Source organism: Magallana gigas, chromosome 4 (genome assembly GCF_963853765.1).
Source record: "Magallana gigas chromosome 4, xbMagGiga1.1, whole genome shotgun sequence".
Lineage (NCBI taxonomy): Eukaryota > Metazoa > Mollusca > Bivalvia > Ostreida > Ostreidae > Magallana > Magallana gigas.
Genome location: NC_088856.1, coordinates 32917825 through 32936641, shown reverse-complemented (window position 1 = coordinate 32936641; position 18817 = coordinate 32917825). Strand labels below are relative to the sequence as shown.

Genomic DNA, 18817 nt, shown 5'->3' with positions numbered 1-18817 from the left:
TATATATGGACTATAATTGAAGCTTGCATGTAGAAAGATAGCCACAGCTACATGTATCAATAAAACATGAAAGGATAGAAATACATGTAGGTGCATGTTGTTGTGACTTACCCAATAACTACAATAATAAAATCTAGGATGTTCCAGCCATTACGGAGGTAGGCCCCTGAATGTAGCATAAATCCATAGGCTATGATTTTCATAATTGCTTCTAAGGTGAATATGACTAAGAAAACATATTCCACTCTTTCCTGAAAAAAAGGAGTATCAGATGTTATATCATCAAATCAAATAAATTTATAATTTGATACTGTGGTTTCATCAATATTTATTGAATTGTACAGTTCAGTTTTTGTGAATTTTGTTGTTGAGCTGATCCATAATATTTAATGTTCACTGAGGTGAAAAAATGAATATCATATTGTATTGATAGTCATTGGCCTTAAAGTTATGTTTCCTTGAAAGTGGTTTTTCATTATGTACACAAAATTTAATGCTAATTAAGAAATAATCATAAAACTAACGCAATAACATAGAGGCACAAATAATAATTGCTTTAAGGAAGCTACAATGCATCTTGTTCACTACTCAAATGAGTTTTAAAAATGTAAATATATAAAATATGTATTTTCAACATCAAGATTTGAAATCAGTTTAATTAAAAAATTTTATGAAACTGTTTGAGATTATGTTCAAATTATAATGGTTTGTGTGAATGCTGTAAAACAAATTACACCACACACCCAAACCATGCACCAGAAAAATGCAACATTTGTCTTGTGTTGCTCTATTAGATCACAAAACACTAAATGAGACCAGTAAATGGAGAGATATGGTGTGGGGCCTCAACAGATGATAACTGGACATTATTGTGACACAGAGCACAGACTGGAACAGGGAACTGAACGATGAGTGGGACAGCTTTTGAAGATGCTGTAAAAGACCTATACATTACGTTATTGTTACAGGTTTTGAAGATGCTGTAAAAGACCTAAACATTGAATGAATGAAACAGCCTTTGAAGATGCTGTAAAAGACCTATACATCAAGTTATTGTTACAGCTTTTAAATTTGCTGTAAAAGACCTATACATAATTGTTACAGCTTTTGAAGATGCTGTAAAAGACCTATACATTAAGTAATTGTTACAGCTTTTGAAGATGCTGTAAAAGACCTATACATTAAGTTATTGTTACAGCTTTTGAAGATGCTATAAAAGACCTATACTTTAAGTTATTGTTACAGCTTTTGAAGTTGCTATAAAAGACCTATACATTACATTATTGTTACAGCTTTTGAAGTTGCTGTAAAAGACCTAAACATTGAATGATTGGGACAGCTTTTAACAATATCAACTGTGAGTTTGTTGTCCTTTGCTTGTCCCTGCATTAACAGCAATCAATTCCCCCAGTGTCATCAATATATCTATTCTAGAGGTTATCTGCCATAAGGGTTCCTGATTCAAAACATAATGAGAAGTAATCCTAAATGGATAAAACAATCAATATCTCTAACTTTGAGGCAATTTCATAGTCTCTCTGTAATCATTATGGAGTCAAAAATACATACATTGTACTAGGTAGCCTAAATCTGTAAAGTATTTATATATCATATCCTCCAAATATTAAAGTACATATAATGAATAATGTTTATATTAATCTTTTAAACCTGCATCAAGAGTATTGTTGAATGACAAATAATGTTTATATTAATCTTTTAAACCTGCATCAAGAGTAATGTTGAATGACAAATGATGACAGGGATTACTACACAATACAGATGTATGATCTGAAATTGCCTTCAATCAGAAACATGTAGATTTAATTATTACTTGTTTTCTCATAATACCATGCTGGCTAAAAGTAAAGGTTTTGCAGAATAAAATATTTTGTATCAAACAATCATGTATGCTTTGATAGAATTCGCTGAGTATGCACTGATTCAAGCTACTTCTTAGATTAATTAGAAGAACTTGAATTTGGTCCAAGTAATACATCCTAGAAAATTGTTTGTAGGATGGGAAGAATGAACCAACCCCAAGTATATTTGACATACTCTGATAAGTTGCAATCAAACACTGTGCAGTAAAAGCAGAATTTATTTTGGTGATAACATTTTGTTAATTATTGATCTAAACTTTGGTTGTTTTAAAAAGACTATCATCCTTCACAGGTAACCAAATAAACATTTCTTTGGGATATAATTTCATTTATACATGACAAAATAACAAAATTTAATCCTTCGGGTTATAACTGCATGTATTGACAAAAAATACTGTTTAATAAAGTGAGAAGATAGCTAGAGGAAGAGGAATTTTCAACAATAATTCTCACAGTTAATTTTTGCTCTGCTATAAGACTTGCTTAAAGCAATTCATGTAGAACATGCATATGGTGCCAACTGTTATCAGATTTTTTTCTTACTAAATACTCACCAGTGCTAGATTGACTTCATTGGAATCTAAATTTGGGAAAGGCTGGAACACTGCTAGAGCCACACAATTGGCAAAAATAGTCAAGAGAATCAGGTACTCGAATGCTGTGGCAATGAGTTAAGGCAACAACACATAGCAAAATGATTTATAGTTTAATATTTTTACAGACTGAAGGGAGGAGGGGGTGTATTAAAATCTCATTTGAGCTTTCAGTACACATGAGCTAACTAAAAATTAAACAGACACTAAATACATACCGGTAATCCAACAGACCATAAAACAGAACATAAAACTGAGTATGACAGGGTATAATCTAGGCGATAATTTAGGGTCAAGATGCTACTTTTAAAATCAAAACGGCCTAAATCTAAAATAGCAATCATTGACAGTCACAGTCAATCAAAGAAAAGACCAATAGGTAACCATGCATTCATATGGACTGCTTTTATAGCTCCCTTAAAATCATGAAGTTTTCTTTAAACTCTGTAATATTAATACAAATGTTATTACTCTATGTAGAATAAATTACCTTCAATGAAGGGCATTATTCTGCCTACAATAATACAGAGACAGATGATCTTGAAATTCTTCAACCATGAACCAAGCGGTCACTGACATGAACACCTTTTATCTAGCTTTTCTCAAGTCATAAAATTATCAAGCACAAAGAGTCTTCCTAAAACATTATAAACTTGCTTGCTATATGTTGCTTTGGAAAAAATTTGCAGTGAACAGTAGTATGACTTATATTCAAGTTTTTGTGTTTGTCATTTGTAGCTGCACACGTAGAATATACACTATCTGTATGTTAATAAGAACTAGTGAAGCTCTGCTCCTGGGCTGTATCCATGGCACCGGGCCCAGACACTGACAGAGGTTATGTGTATCCTGTGTGGGAGGAAAGCTTCAAACAAAGTGCAGCACTAGATAACAGATCATTGTACTTGAAGAACTGTAAAACTTGTGAAACTCTAAGATCATGAAGATGTACATTCAGAAAACTTCCAGCCAAATTTACTAAGAGAAAACTTTGATTTTTAAAGTTTGGTTGTGTTACATTCTTTTTTTTTTATAGAAAAAAATATCATAACTATAGGGAAACAACATCTATACCGGTAGTAGGTTTTTCTCCCTGTACTAGCAGTTTAAAATGTACATTAATTATGTCAAATGAGTGCTCTACAATCAACAGTTAGTTAGACACACATTATCATCAAGATCCATAAGGTTCACAGAGAAGCCAAATTATATATCTAGGTGAAACATATGCAACCCAATTTTTTAATCATTTGTTTTTAACCTTTCTGGCATTTTTTGCAGTGAATTAAGTTCTGATTCCACAAAGACTTATAAGGCAAGCTGTACCATGTGTACCAGCCCATATGTTGCTTTTTGTGAACTGTGTTTGTACATAAGAAACAAATGAGATTGCTAGATAAGTTAATAACGTTTTTGCTTACTGAAAATTCATCATATAAAAATATTTCCTCATTTTTATTTAACAGTACCTTCTCTATTATCTAAAAATCTTGATGAGATAATGTATAATCAAGATGATTAAGTGAAGAAAAAAAACTTAGTTGTTGGCAAGCAAGCACAGTATAACTATGACAACATTTCTCAGAGAGCTAAGGGTTTTATAATAAGTGGTTTTACAAATGGATTTAAGGAAGTTTATAATGGACAAAGAGATCACCAATCTGCTATCCAGGTCTTTGTGGGATAATATCCTGATACACAACTACAACTAGGTATACCCCTAATAGGGATCAAGCTGCCACTATGCAAGAAATTATAAAAAAAAATCACTGAATGTGGATGTCAGCTTATCTGGATTCATAGAAATGGAGGTTCTCATCAAAATTGGACCAGTCAGTATATATAGTCATCACAGCCAATTTTTGCTGATCGTTACATAAAAGAGAAAGAAAAATTTCAACCCCTTAATGTATGTTCCTTTCTTGGAGGGACACTTTCATTTCCAAACTAAATTTCTGACCTCCAAGAAAGACTAATCTTGAAACTAGTCATCTTCCTAGATTTATATCAATGATATGATAAATGACAACATATTTTTAGAGATTTTTTAGGGTTTCATTTTAATATATTTAAATGTATTCACCTTTTTTGATTTAATGAGTCGTCATATGATGAAAACTTGAATGTATAAGTATTTTAAAAATTCAGGGAAAATACCGATAATGATATTATATGTATGATTTTAAAATCTATTACCTCCACCTTGAAAGGGAACGAGGTTTTCCCTACAAATTAAATCGAATATTATGAGGGTTTTTTATAAAGTTAAAATTTACACCACACATACTGATACATAATAACAACATACTGCTGAAGATACTGATACCAGAATAACTTTGATCTGAAAAGATCACAATTAGGTGCCTTTGGATTAGGAGAACTTAAAAGACATGCCTTTTATTACATTTTGCTTTTACATCCTCCAGCTGTTGTCAGAGAGATAAAACACAGAGCAGTTATACCAAGCCACCAAACTGGTTATTGTTCCTTGTCAGTAATGAACATAAACTGGATTAGTTCTGTCTAAGATTCAGATTAAACTACTTATAAGAGTTTGAAATACAAATCACTAAACATTCAAGATGCTTGAAATTGGTAGTTTTGAAGAGTGTGGCTATATCATATAGTACATTTGAATACTAATATGACATGTAAGATTGAGTAATAATTGAATACAAACATTGATCATGGATTGAACCATAACTACATGTGCTTAAAAGAGTATCACAAAACATATGATTCTCTTGATGATAAAATGTACCGTAATTTGTGAATATAATAAGCACTTTTTTCTAGAAAATTTCTTTGCAAGAAAGATGTGCATATTACACACCCCAATGGAATTTTGGCACTTTTTTAAGGGAAAGGTTCTGCATACAAGTCAATTCTTCTAATTACTTAATGATATGGATTTTTAGCATGTGTGTTGACTTGAAAATGACCCTAAAAATTCAACTTTTGGGGGAAAATCAACTTTTAAAATTTAGCCGCTGTTCATGAAAATAAAAGTCCCTGCAGTTTTCCAACTCGGGGCCTGCGGGTTGGTAGGCCGAAGTTACACCCATTGTGCCAATGAGATAGACAACAAATTATAAAAAATAAACTGTTTACAATGCATTAAAATCGCCATGTTGTGACACTATGTCATAAAAAGAAGAAGTGTCAGGGTGTCGATGATCCTTTAACGTAAAACTTTGGCTATTGTAGGTCAGTACAAAGCCTTTATACGGAAATGCTACTTCTGATTGTTTACTGCAATTTTTATAAAAATGGAAAATTATTGTTAGGACGTATTTACCATCCTAATCATCAGAATATCTGTATTTTTTATAACACATATCAAAAAGTCAGCCAGCATGAAAAGAAAGTGAAAATGAAACTATGGAATATGAGTATTTATATGTGAAGTAGAGGCACTTCAGTTATTTTTGCAATATGGTCTAATATTTATACTCTGTCCCAAGATATCCTGGATTTACATTTTGCTTTATTGCATGATATTTATAAATACCTCAGGGTTCAAACGATGTTCATTCAAAAGTATGAAAAATTTCCAAGATATCTCAGTTGAAACCCCCCTTTTAGCTTATCAGGTTTCAATACAATGCTAAAAAATGTGATGTCTGCGGGGATTTTGTATTGCAGTAAACCCGGATGATAACTTTGTAAAATTGCGCGATGTATTCCGAGTGTATTCCGAATGGAAAAAAGATGTAAACATTCCCCATTATAAATCTGCGCAAGGAATCTTTTTTTGCTCCTGTAAATTTTTCTGAGTGAAAGATGATAATGTGTCAATGAAATTATCTTGGAAATTATCCCTTTCAACTATTTCAATTGCACTTCTTTCACAGGTACGTGTATTTTTATTAAAAATCGTCCAAATGTGCTGCATAAATATCTAAGGACAGACAATAGGTGGTTAATCCCTGATCACATCACATGCAAATATTTTTATTAGAAACTCTTTTAAAGGCAAAAAAAAAGAGACTTGTGCACATATTAATTTTACATATTTACCCCATATTGACAAATTTTGTGACACAGGAGAAAAAAAATGGATATTTTGTATATCAATCATTGTGCAATAACATTGTTAGAATGCAAAAAGAAACCAGGAGTTGTTATATAGTTGTTATAATGTTATCTGATATCAATGGATATGAATAGAATGTTATGGATATGAATAGAATGTGTTCATGATAATGAAACTGTCAAAGTATGCTTGAATCCTTTATGATGAATTAATAATCTAAGCCCAGCAGACAATTCTTCTAAACCAATGTTTCACATATAATAAGGATGTGAATTTTCATTTAACAACAAAAATCAATATTTATTAATGCATATGTAGGAAAACATAATGCTCAAAAAGCTTTGGATTCATGAAAATAGCATGTACATCCAAGTGTTGCCGACTGTTTGGTGGGGTATGGATTTTTAGCAATACACAGAAGCTTTGCGACTAGCAGGCACTACCCTCTAAACATATTGACAGAATCATTGATTTTCTCTTGTTGATATCAGGTGTTTTATTTTCACATGGCTGCCGATTGATTTCTAACCATTTCTGCACTACCCACAATCGGCCTGGGTCCTACTTACTGTCCACCCCTTTTAGCATTAATTACATTTTCAAATGACCAAATACATCAAATGCCAGCTAAATATACATGCATTTTTCATCCTATCTTCATCATATCCACTGTATCTTTTTTCTCATTATTTGTAATGATGATACAAAGATTTCACGCAAAGAAAATATTGTCATTCAGTTAATCCTGAGATACAAGCATCTGAAATAATTTAAACTTGAGCATGCTTGCATGTACAGAACATATTTATTTATGTGTGGTTGGGTTATTTTTTACTTCTTAAAATTAATGAACACTTATAATCAGCATATCAAAAGTGTAACTTTTCAATTCAGATATTTTCCCAAATAGTAACTTATCGGCAATTCTGTTCATTATTATCAAAATCATTTTTTTCAGAGAGTATGACATGATATGGAGATTATCCCATATGTTCTTAACTGTTATCAATTTACTACTGACAAATATTAGGAAAGTAAAGAATGCTCATTTTATTCTATTCAGATGACTTGACACAGTAGTGATTATCAACCAGACATTTTGTTAAAGATATGTCCCGGTATATTGTCAGACTTGTTTTATGTGCATTAAGAGACAAGGAACAAAAAAGAATTGACCAGTCTGGTTCTATATCAATTATTGAAAACATAACCAGATTGAGGCTCTTTGTTTCTCTCTCAGGTAGTACCGGTACATGTACTAGGGTTTGACCCAATCAACAACTCTGTGTGAATGGACAAAGTATGCTATAGATTGTCATAATATGTGATGCAATTGACTTAATGAGACATTGTTAACAAAATAAGTCATTGTGGTACAACTCAATTTCAGTTTATATTACTGTGTGAAAAGACCTAAGATACAAGTATTTCACTCGTGGTCTTTGAACCAATGATTACTTGTATCTAAAGTTATCAATTTTATTTTATTTTTTACCTGCCTTGCCAACAGAACAGAATGTGTTACACAACTCTGAATACCTGGTATCTTTAACTCCAGAAATAGTTATTATTGAAATGTAAGTTTTATACATTGATCTGTGGTTTGTTTTTTAAATGAAGAAATGAAGAAAGCAAGTGTTAGGTTCTTTTAATATAGGAGACCCATCTTTATCCATACAATAAGTCAAGTCACTGATAATAAAAAATATGTCCTATTAACTTATGTCATATCAAATTGCCTTTTTAAAAATCCAGTTTAGAACAAGAAAACAGCACAGCAGCTAAAGCAATCCCCTCAAAACAGGGAAGTTTTTTTTTATGTATTGGCAGTATTAACCTGAGTCTTTTGTTTCCCCTGCCACAATGCCAACTTAACATATTGTGCTTTATCACAACTCACACATAAAATTTGAGTTGTATGTACTTAATAAAATATGTACTGGATACTTCGAGATGCAAGTCACAGATAACTTTGGAAGCGAATACAGTTTGATGCATTACAATACTTAATTAGGAAGTGTGCAAAGTTGCTGTATGTGGTTTGGTTTTCATTCAGTATTGCCCACAGACTTGTACACCAACATACTAAAACATCTATGGGTACAAACACTTAGTAACGCCTTATCCCCTCTGCTTGAAGTTGCCAGAAGGGATAATAAATGACTTCCAAATGTATAAATTTATTTACTCTTAACAGAAAAAAATCTTACCTTTGTTGAAAGCATGATTTCAGCATGATTTACATCAAACACAGATACAACATCAACTAACTGTAAAGACCATACAAACCAAGTAAAATAATCCAAGGTAATAGAATCTACTATATACTCCAAAGAACTTAAGAATTACAAAAGGATATTTCCATTCCACAATCCTGATGCACAATTTACGTATAGGGTTTTCTAACGTTAAACAAAACAAGGCCCTTGGTGGCCTCACATTCTGGTTTTGTTGCTTTCGTGGTGGTGCTCGTTTTCGAGTCATTGTGTTGGTGTTTCCAACGTTGGCAGTGGCAGCCCCCAGTGCAGTGGTCCACGCTGAACTAAGTGGTTTGCTGTGATTTGAATCTGTTCTGATGGTGATGCCACCGCCTGGCTGAGGTTTGGAGTAGATGTGTGGCCCCTCGTGTGTATTACCACTGGGAGAATTATAATTCTCATTGTTTCTTCCTAAAATACATAATGGATACATGTCAAATTTAAAAAATGGTTTAAAATCAATAAAAACGAAGTAGTCAGAAGTCAATATATCCAGTGTGATAATATGTGAAGAATGAGAAAAACCAGGAAGGATTAAGGGGTTGCATATTCATCCTAGAGAATTTAAAAATAAACTACTGGTACTGTATACCAGCCAGCAAAACAGGAACACAAAAAGTGAATACCAGAGAGCACCAATCCCGAAATTTGTAAAAGATGATGGCATATTTTGCATTAAACAAAAAAAGTGCCTTTATCAATTCATCATTAGTCATTTTTTAAAAGGAAAATGTGATGTATTCTATTTACACTAACATTTTCAAAAAAACAAGTCACAAGTTTTGCTACACAAAGATAAAAGTTAAGACAGTCCCCAAACAACAAGAATGAGTACATGTCTACAGTGAAAACAGAATGATTTCCAATAAACATATCTGATTTGCCTTCCACAAAACAACCAGCTTTGGTATATTAAACTTTCACAGGCCATGAAAGTATTGATTATCTGCAGCCTACAAATTGTAATACTGGGGATGCTGCCTTCAGGAAAAAGCAGCCAGCTTCTCAGGACAAGTACATACCAAAGCTACTCACACTGACTCAGTAGTACCCACATCTGTATAGTCACCATGTGTATAAGCCAGTCTATGAACAGCAGAATCCAAAGGACCATCACAAGAGAGAGTCAACTGGAGCTCTCTCCACTCAGATACCTGTTAGTTAAATACAGGTAACAGACTAGCTAACAATGGCTGACAATGCCTCCTGTACAACAGGCCCAGTATCTACACCAAATACATCAATATACGGAAGCCCTTACAGCTGAATTTCACTCAGCACCCATGTATAGACTTATAGTGTAAATAAATTGAAAAAATATGTTAAAATCAATACTGCTTTGGAATGTCTTCACACAGACAGTGGCAGCGGGAGATGTTTAGGCTGTCTGACTGGTGGAAACAATAGCTGATAGGTGGCTTCCAGCAGGCAGTATAGGATTTGCCAAAGGTGCTGGTACAGACTGACTTTTGTTAGCTTGTAGATCCTGGGGGATTCAATATTGATCACACTCTAAACAATGGTGACCTATTAAATTTCTTTGCAAGCCAGTTGATTGAATATTGGGCTACAAAGTAACTTTGTAATCTAGTAGATATTGAGCGATTACTTAACATGTGCAGCACATTTTGATCAATAGAGTTGGCAGACTTCATGAAGGGAGACTATTCAAGATAGACAGAAAAAAAATCATTTAATGCATTAATAAGAAAATCAATAAATGAATATTTTATAATTCAAATTTTATTGAACCAAATTCATTTCAAATTGACAGACCTTGAAGGTACATGAAGCTTAAAAAAGCCTATAAATTAACATATTTACATCATCCAGTGTCTTTGTCTGTGATAACACTACGTATCGATTTTGTACTATATAACCCATAATACATTGACGCCGAATTGAGGCGCCGGCGGGGTTTGCTTATTTATAGTTAAAGATTTAATTGTACGATGGCTTAAAATTATATAAATATAAGTAATAAGGAATCATTCTTTGAATATCATGAGATGATAATTTCGGTCGGGGCGTGATCAAATCTATCATAAAGCCCTTCAGGCTTTATTGGATTTGATCACGCCCCGATGAAAATTATCACCTCATAATACTCAAAGAATGATTCCTTATTCCTTATGTACGTACCATCAATCATTATATAGTCATATAAACACACAGTGTATGTGTGTGTGTGTTGGGGGGGGGGGGGATGTATTTTTTTTTTTACACACAAATGTAATACATGTACCGGTACTATCAAGTTTTAAAACTATGAATAAAATGTCAAAGTGTAAGGGATAATTGATTGAATTCCTGTACAGAATTGACTGTTAATTATTCACTTTATTTGCACTACTGGACTTTCTTAGCAATGCAGTGATAAATTAATTATGGATCAATATATCTGCAGTTCAAATAGTAATTTTTCTGACATCTATCCTATTAATTATGCAGTAAAGTAAGAGTGCTGTCCTAAAAATCTCCACTTATTCATTCACTGGGCAATGAAAAGCTAGAACACCTCCAATGAATCCATACATTCATTAGATAAATCAGTTAAAAATTTACAAACTATACTGGTATCATACTGTAAAAAACCAAAAAGAGGACTGAAGTTATGTTGAATACTATTACATCATAGTAAATACTGGTAACAATTTTCCAGGTCTTCCTGGCAGATTTTCGAAAAATTCCTTGATACATTTAAGATATATTTTATATTTACTAGGGCATATATCTAGACAAACATTTTTATGCAAATTTCAGTGCAGCTAAGTGTTTTATGTTCATTAAATAATACTCCTGTACTTTTTATCAAGCTAGACTTTAGATAAATGCCTACTGTCATGATAATAAATTTAATTTGGTACTCATACTGTTAATTATAACACGACATGGAATTTTTCATCACCACTGCTCATGACCACTTGATGAAACTGTGAATCTGGTCTTATTTTGTCTTAGCTAGGTCTTGCTCTTATAATATTTTTAAGTATCATTATATCATTTTGCCCTAACATCTCAATCTGTCATCTTCATACTTGTTGATATTATGAAAAAACAAAGTTATTCAATGCATTTGTAATTTTTCTTTAGCTGGTAATAAATGGGGATACAATATACCAGTACATTTATTGCATGATGGTGAGGATCAAGATATGAAGATTTATTCATTCCCCCAAGAAAAATCACATTTCCTAGTTAACCTGTCCAAAGTTAGGGTTATATTTGTATAACATAGCTAAATAGATTTCTTCCTTATAGTTTTCTTTTCCACAACTAAATTCAGAAATTATGGCCAATTATTTAAAAAATGTTGATTTGTTCAAAACTTCAATGTATAACATCAAGCGGATCAAATGTTTTGCACATGTGTCACATTGTGACGTACTGCAGGCAAGTTATGTTGTACAATTATAGTGATGAATTTGTTTAGCATATCAAATGAGGTGTTACAATCAGAATTAAATTAAATATATATGTATATTACATTAATAACATTCATTTATAAGGCATATGTGGCTTTAATAAATTTTAATTCAAATCATAAGACACCAGATATATATTTCCCTGTATTTATATCAAGATTTATCTAAAGGGGGTCATTGATGCCTATGTTTTTAAAACATTGAGTTTGTTATTCTTTTGTTGGAATTGCCCAAGAAGTGGCAATTGTTCTGTACTCACCAAAAGAGTCAAGACATGTCTCATAACTGCAACTTGCCAGATATATCATACAATTTTTCTAACTGTTTTTAAAAATTAGGGCACGTTACTGTCCATTTCGGATATCTATGCAGTGCCTTTTGTCTCTAGACCAAGGAAAAAGAAGAGCCATTTTTTGCTTCGATGAATAGAACTCGCCAGAAAATGTACTGGAATTGATATATCAACCTAAAATTGAGAGCGAGTGAACAGGGTACCCTTAACGTGGTTCCAATATCTAACAAGGGCACTGCAAAGCGGAGCATCCCCTCGCGACATGACTTGTTGTAGGGGGAAATGCATTATTGGAAAATACATGTAAATTTTTTAGATCAAAATGTATCAGATCAAAATAAATATGACACAAGTATTTCTAAAAACCACTTTGAATTCATAATATCTATTTTTCCTAATCCCCAAGCTTTGTGGTGTATAAATTGGGGGAGGGGGGTTACATGTACGTTGTTGCACAGTTTTCCTATTCCTAGCAGAAACTCAACACATGTACACAATATATGCCTTAATTAAAGTTGAATAATTTAGATTCATTAAGTGACATTCATTTTTATATAAGCATGCATAAACGATCCAAATATTATTATGAAACGTAGCTGAAGATCTACCGATCTGTAGTCTGCTCTGATGGACAATTCTAGTTGCTTGTGTTATGTCAACCCATAGTATAGTAGATATGCAGCTATTATTAATATGAAACAATCTGTCAAAGTCCCCTCTGAATTTTGGACTAGTTCTATTGTAAGTAATAGGGAAAAGGACTATATATGGTATGGGCCTAAAATGGCCCCCTTAAAGGAATATTATTATTTTACTGTAATTCTTTGTTTTCTTTGTACAGATATATATGTGAAGTTTTAACTTAATGTTCATTTTGATTCAAGTGCCCACAATTTAGAAATACGGCATTGAAAAGACAACCTTTTCCCGCCATTTTTGCAATTTAGCTTAAAAAAGCTTGTTTTCAAGCAGTTTTTCTTTCAGGAAACATAGAGCGCATGCTTGAACCAACAAAATATTTTAATCAGAGATGTATCTAGCCAAGTCTAATAAGTGACAAAAGATTTGTCCTGGTTCTAGCATGCGCTCTATATTTCCCGTTCGAAGAAAGATGAGAAAAATGTCAATTTTCGACTGATTTTGATTGAACTATAGAAATAGCCTCACTTCTGACGTCATATACTGCAATTGAGTGCAAATAAATCAAACAAATATGTGAAAAATATATTTTATATCAACTCTTCTAAATTATAACATAACATTTAATTGTACCCGAAACACTTTAAAAAATATTGAATTATTGGGGCCAAATTTAACTCTTATCATATATAGTTCTTTGTCCGAAAGTCGACTGCTTGTTTTGATGTCAATCGGATGACTTTAATTTCTTGCCAGCTTCAACTTTTACCTTTGGGCAATCTTCTTACCCTCCAATACTACTCAACATTTGGGGTTTTTTTTTAACTAGATTAAAATCCCAAAATATCAAGTTGTTGATTTGAACGGCATAGTACATACCCATAATACGGTAGCAATTTACTTAAAGTCATACATAAAATTGCCAGAAATGTCTACTGTCAAATCATACATAAAATTCATGTTTTAACTTACTAGTTTTTTTATGATAATTTGAAAAATATTGAATCAATTGACTTGGAAATCAATAGGGTTTGTCATTTTACCATGCCAAAAAAGTGTACAAAGTTTGATGAATATTCATTGGAGGGTTTTCTTGGAATTTTGCTAAAGAGCTGACAATGGACACACACACTTACATACATACACACATACATACATACACTAGGGCTGGGACGATGCTGTACTTACCCGATTCAGTACATATCACGATACATGATATGCGATACGATACATATCACGATACATTGCAACTAAATGAAAACATGAATAAGGGTTTAAAATTTATTTAATCCGTCTATGTATTACCGCATGTCCAAAGTTATTTTATTATATTTAAAATGAGCGTTGCACAATTTACAAATTACTTTAGTCTCGTATACAATTCTTTTTCATAAACAAGTAATCCAAAAGTTTTCCACACTCCCCAGATTTAGCTTCCTAGCAGTTTTGACAACTTTACAGGTTTTCCGCCATCTTTGTACTTTCATATGAGGCGCCCGGACTAAAAATAGCAGATATATGAAGCTCGGATATTTTTGGAAAATCAAAAAAAGTTCGCTTAGGTATCGATGTATTAATGGTAAATGTATCGATCCAAATGTCGTCAAAATAAATACCATGACGCACCGGTGCATCGGTGGATCGTCCCTTCCCTAACACACACACACACACAGGCACAGCAGCGATGCTTTATCCCCCTCACAACAAGTTGCGTGAGGGGATAATAAAAGCATATGTCATGTTAATAAATATATTAAATAGACAGAAGATATACGCTCTGAAGGAAAGTAAAAACTAGGTTCTTACGTCATGAGTTATATCATAAAGCTAACTTCATGACTTCTTGAAGAGACCCCGACAAACTGATTGTACATTAAATAATATCTAATATACTGCCCATCGATTGCAAAAAGAATAATTAGTTACTTTATGAAAAAAAAATGAAAAAAATGTAAAACAGAGCACTGTTGCCAATTTTTATAGAGTACTAAATTAAAAATTCTACCAGAACACCAAAGATCTAGAAATGACGTCGCTAGCTTGCAGCGACTATATCCTTGCTTCACGCTCTACAAAATATATTATCTTCAGAAATATTTATCATAATGCATTAAAATTTTCAGATTTGAATTGAAATAGATAGATATCTTAAAGGACAAGTTTTTTGTCATTTTACGTGGATTTCTCATGATTTTATTGCATTTGTGACATTACTTTTAGATCAACCCTCGTACATAGTTATAGTTTATTACAACCAATTATATGAATTAGGAAAATTGTACTTATAAGGCAAGCCAAAAATGCAATCACATTTATATAATTATTGCGAGATTATAGCCATCTGATTTTACACTGATTTATCTCTTTATCATTTTGACATTGACAATGCATATATGGTATTCTCTTTTGAGAAGTGGACAGGCATAGCCTACATCCACTTCTCTTCGCAAGCCCTCATATTTTGATTCTGGAAAATGTGTAAATGTCGGAACTGAAGATGTAGGCTTTGCCTGTCCACTTCTCAAAAGAGAATATGCATATGGTTGCTTATTATTAATATAAATACATTATTAATAAATACATTGTACCTCAAAAAACAGGCATCACTGTGGAATTTTATGCAAACATTTGTCCATTGTGTTTTGACTAATGTGTAAATATTAAAGGCATGTACACTTAATGCAATAAATCAGTTGTCAAATCAGCTGAACGGTGAAAATTAGCTCTGATTCTCATCTCAATAAAGAAATGAAGGCATTGTTTGATTGATCATCTTGACAATTAATTTCAGATTGGAGAGTGAATAAATGTTATACTAGAAATCCCCATGAGAACCTGTAGCCCACACAGTTTATAAACATATTTAACTTACAGTAATGAACACATTACATTACAATGAAATCATATTAGACATATGTACATCTTCTTGTTGGGCAAACTATTAGCTTTAAACATATTCAAGTGAACTAAGTACACATATATATGCAATATACTTTCACTATTTAAAAAGACATAGTCACAATTTTGGTCATCAAAAATTACTTTTCCATTTTTTATGTTTACAATGCTTAGGTAGGTCATTGGTAATGGTCAACCATAAGTTGAGTGTCAGATGTTGTGTTATTTGTGAGATACAGAGCTTACAATTCTTTGTCCTGTAAACAGTACAAGACAAGGCTTTGTTTATGTTTTGAATGTAGATGTAAAAATTCCAGTTTTAGACCTGAAATGAATGTGATAAACGCTAAATACTATTTATTTATGCTTAAAACAACTTAAAACAGAGAGAAATTTACTTAAAAAGAAAGTTTACCAGTATATTGAATCAATGTAAACAAAAACAGGGCACGAGCATTGTTTACATGACAAAGAATTGTAGGCTCTGTATCTTGCTTTTCACTCTAAAACTGAGACTCAAATTTTAGTTGATAGTGTGAAATGCATTTCTAAAGCATTATAAATGCTAAAAATAGAAAAATGGAATTTGACCAAATGACCAAAATCATTACCATTCCCCTTTAAAGGTATTGGTATTCATATTTAAGTATATCATAATTTTATGTCATTAAGAAATACCAAAATATCATTAAAATAAAGGGGTGTTCATGAATAATTTAATCGTCAAGTTAAAGTTATCAAATATTGCTCTGAAAAATACAACAAAGACAAAGACTTTTGAATGCTCAATGTAGGGCCAAACTTCTGCCCCATTCGAATTCCAAAACACTTTCTATTTTTCCATAATTCCACTCAATTTTCCCTTAAAATTCATTGCATTAAAATTTGACCCTATGCACATTCTTAGAAAAGTACAGGATTGGAATTTAAAATGATTTGCATTTTGTTTTGGCAATAAACTTTATTCTGACCCACAAAAGGTGCATCAGTCTCACAATAGCACATAAAAAATTCACAATTTTGGATCAATTGTCATAAAAATCATAGCGCCTGGGTCCGGCCTTTCTAGAAATGGTGTGGGAAATCCCTGAAAGTTCATTATTGAATTGGATCTTTAAAAAATTTCAAGATTGTCTTTTTTTGTATGCAAGAGCATTGCAATTAAGAACAACAATCAGTGAGAATATATATAAGGCTAATGTTTAGAGAGTAGCATTAACCGCCCACTCACACATGTTTATGCTGCAGTGCACAAACAAGTTATGTGGAGACTGAATAACAGGTTTATCAAATATCTCAAAGCTTCAAGATAAATATCGGACTAATATTAAAAGGAAATATAAAGATTTGGTTGTATTATCAAAAATCTATGAAATACAAAATATTTTTAAAATCTAGCTGTCATTCTCTGATTTACTATGCTCAATTAATGATGTAGATATATGAGACACATGGCTGAGAGTTTTGAGAGCTGCATTTGTTGCATGGCAGATAAGAAGCACAATTAGTGCCCAACAGGGCTCTGTGTGTGCTAATTAAAACATTGTGTTGAACATCAGCTTGGGTCAAATGATGCTGTCCATTCCATTGCCTAGTGACCACCTGGTAATGAGAAAAAGCTTCGTCTTCTCATCAGGGATCATGTATGAGGCTGTATCAGTTTCTAAGCATTCCTGACCATGCAGGATTCAATTAGTAGAACAGCCTAAGGATCATTAACTGTAGGTTAATCTGCAAGGTTTTTTTTATTAGAATAAGTGATATTATGCAAGAAAAAGCACCCCCCTCTGGTTGGTACGGTTGGGGGAGCACCCTCTACTTTAGATTCACGGGTGAATGAAAAAAAAACTGGATACAAAGATCTTTTTTGTCATAAAGCTGTAAAACATTTTAAGGTTTTATCACTTGTGACATTTTAATTGCCTCAAGGCCATGCCATTAACTATACATAACTATCTTAATATATTCAAAATTATGCATCTGTAAAAACCATTCTTAGAAACACACTATAAATTTCCTGTCAGTGTGCAGGACAAAACTGGTGGTTCATGTAAAATATAGCTTAGTTAATTTATGTTATATCGCCTCACATGTGCAATAATTTTGAATAATTGATGTAGACCTTATGCAGAATAAATCTGTTGTTCAAGTTACATTGATATTGAACACTTTTATCAAAAATCTTTTTTAACCATCATCAGATCATCTGGGAAACACAATCACAGATAATGCAACAAACGAGGAGTTAGTATTGATATATAAACCACGCTATAGACTCCGAGTATTCACCATCATCAACAGGGCTGCCATCTTAATCGAATATCGGTTTTGTATCTTCCTCAGTTTCTCGCACGGGGAATTTAAATCCTAGAATTATTGCGTGCTTTCAAATATTACTAAAGAATCTGTATACGCTACTCACCTGGTCCTGGAGAGGCCATCCTTAACGCCAATATATGTCTATATTAATTCTTAGTATTTCAAGAATCCGCTTTTTTCATCTCGCCCTTCATTCAATGCAACTTCCAGCATCACTCATCCGGGGTTTAAGCCCATCATGATAATGATACATTTTCGTGAAAAGTAATCGAGATTATAATGCTTCACAGTATTATTCCTCAATTTCAAGTCATCCACATATCAAGTGTGCTCTCTGGAAGAGCTAAGTAGCCGATAACCATCGACAAGCAGTTCAGCTCACCGTGGATGATACGCTTGACCAAATTCCAGTGCATGCGCTACCTGTATCACATTTCACCAGGCACACGAAATTACACAAAAAAGGGAATCGAATAT

General features: G+C 32.7%; 1 protein-coding gene across 20 annotated transcripts in view; it reads right to left on the bottom strand.

Moving 5' to 3' along the window:
* Positions 1 to 18817, bottom strand: part of LOC105345994 (muscle calcium channel subunit alpha-1) — an 85728-nt gene that overhangs the window by 59165 nt on the left and 7746 nt on the right. For 8 of the 20 annotated variants that reach the window (XM_066082165.1, XM_066082158.1, XM_066082156.1 and 5 more), the window contains exons 1-4: positions 18444 to 18772; positions 8869 to 9178; positions 2435 to 2540; positions 112 to 251 (exon numbers count right to left, since the gene is read on the bottom strand). In XM_066082165.1, coding sequence (XP_065938237.1) covers positions 112 to 251; positions 2435 to 2540; positions 8869 to 9178; positions 18444 to 18462 — 575 coding nt within the window. In that variant the 5' untranslated portion in view covers positions 18463 to 18772. Of the gene's footprint in view, positions 1 to 111; positions 252 to 2434; positions 2541 to 8868; positions 9179 to 9802; positions 9990 to 18443; positions 18780 to 18817 lie in introns of those variants that run through there. The other 12 variants (XM_066082155.1, XM_066082161.1, XM_066082166.1 and 9 more) reach the window with 5 other exon arrangements.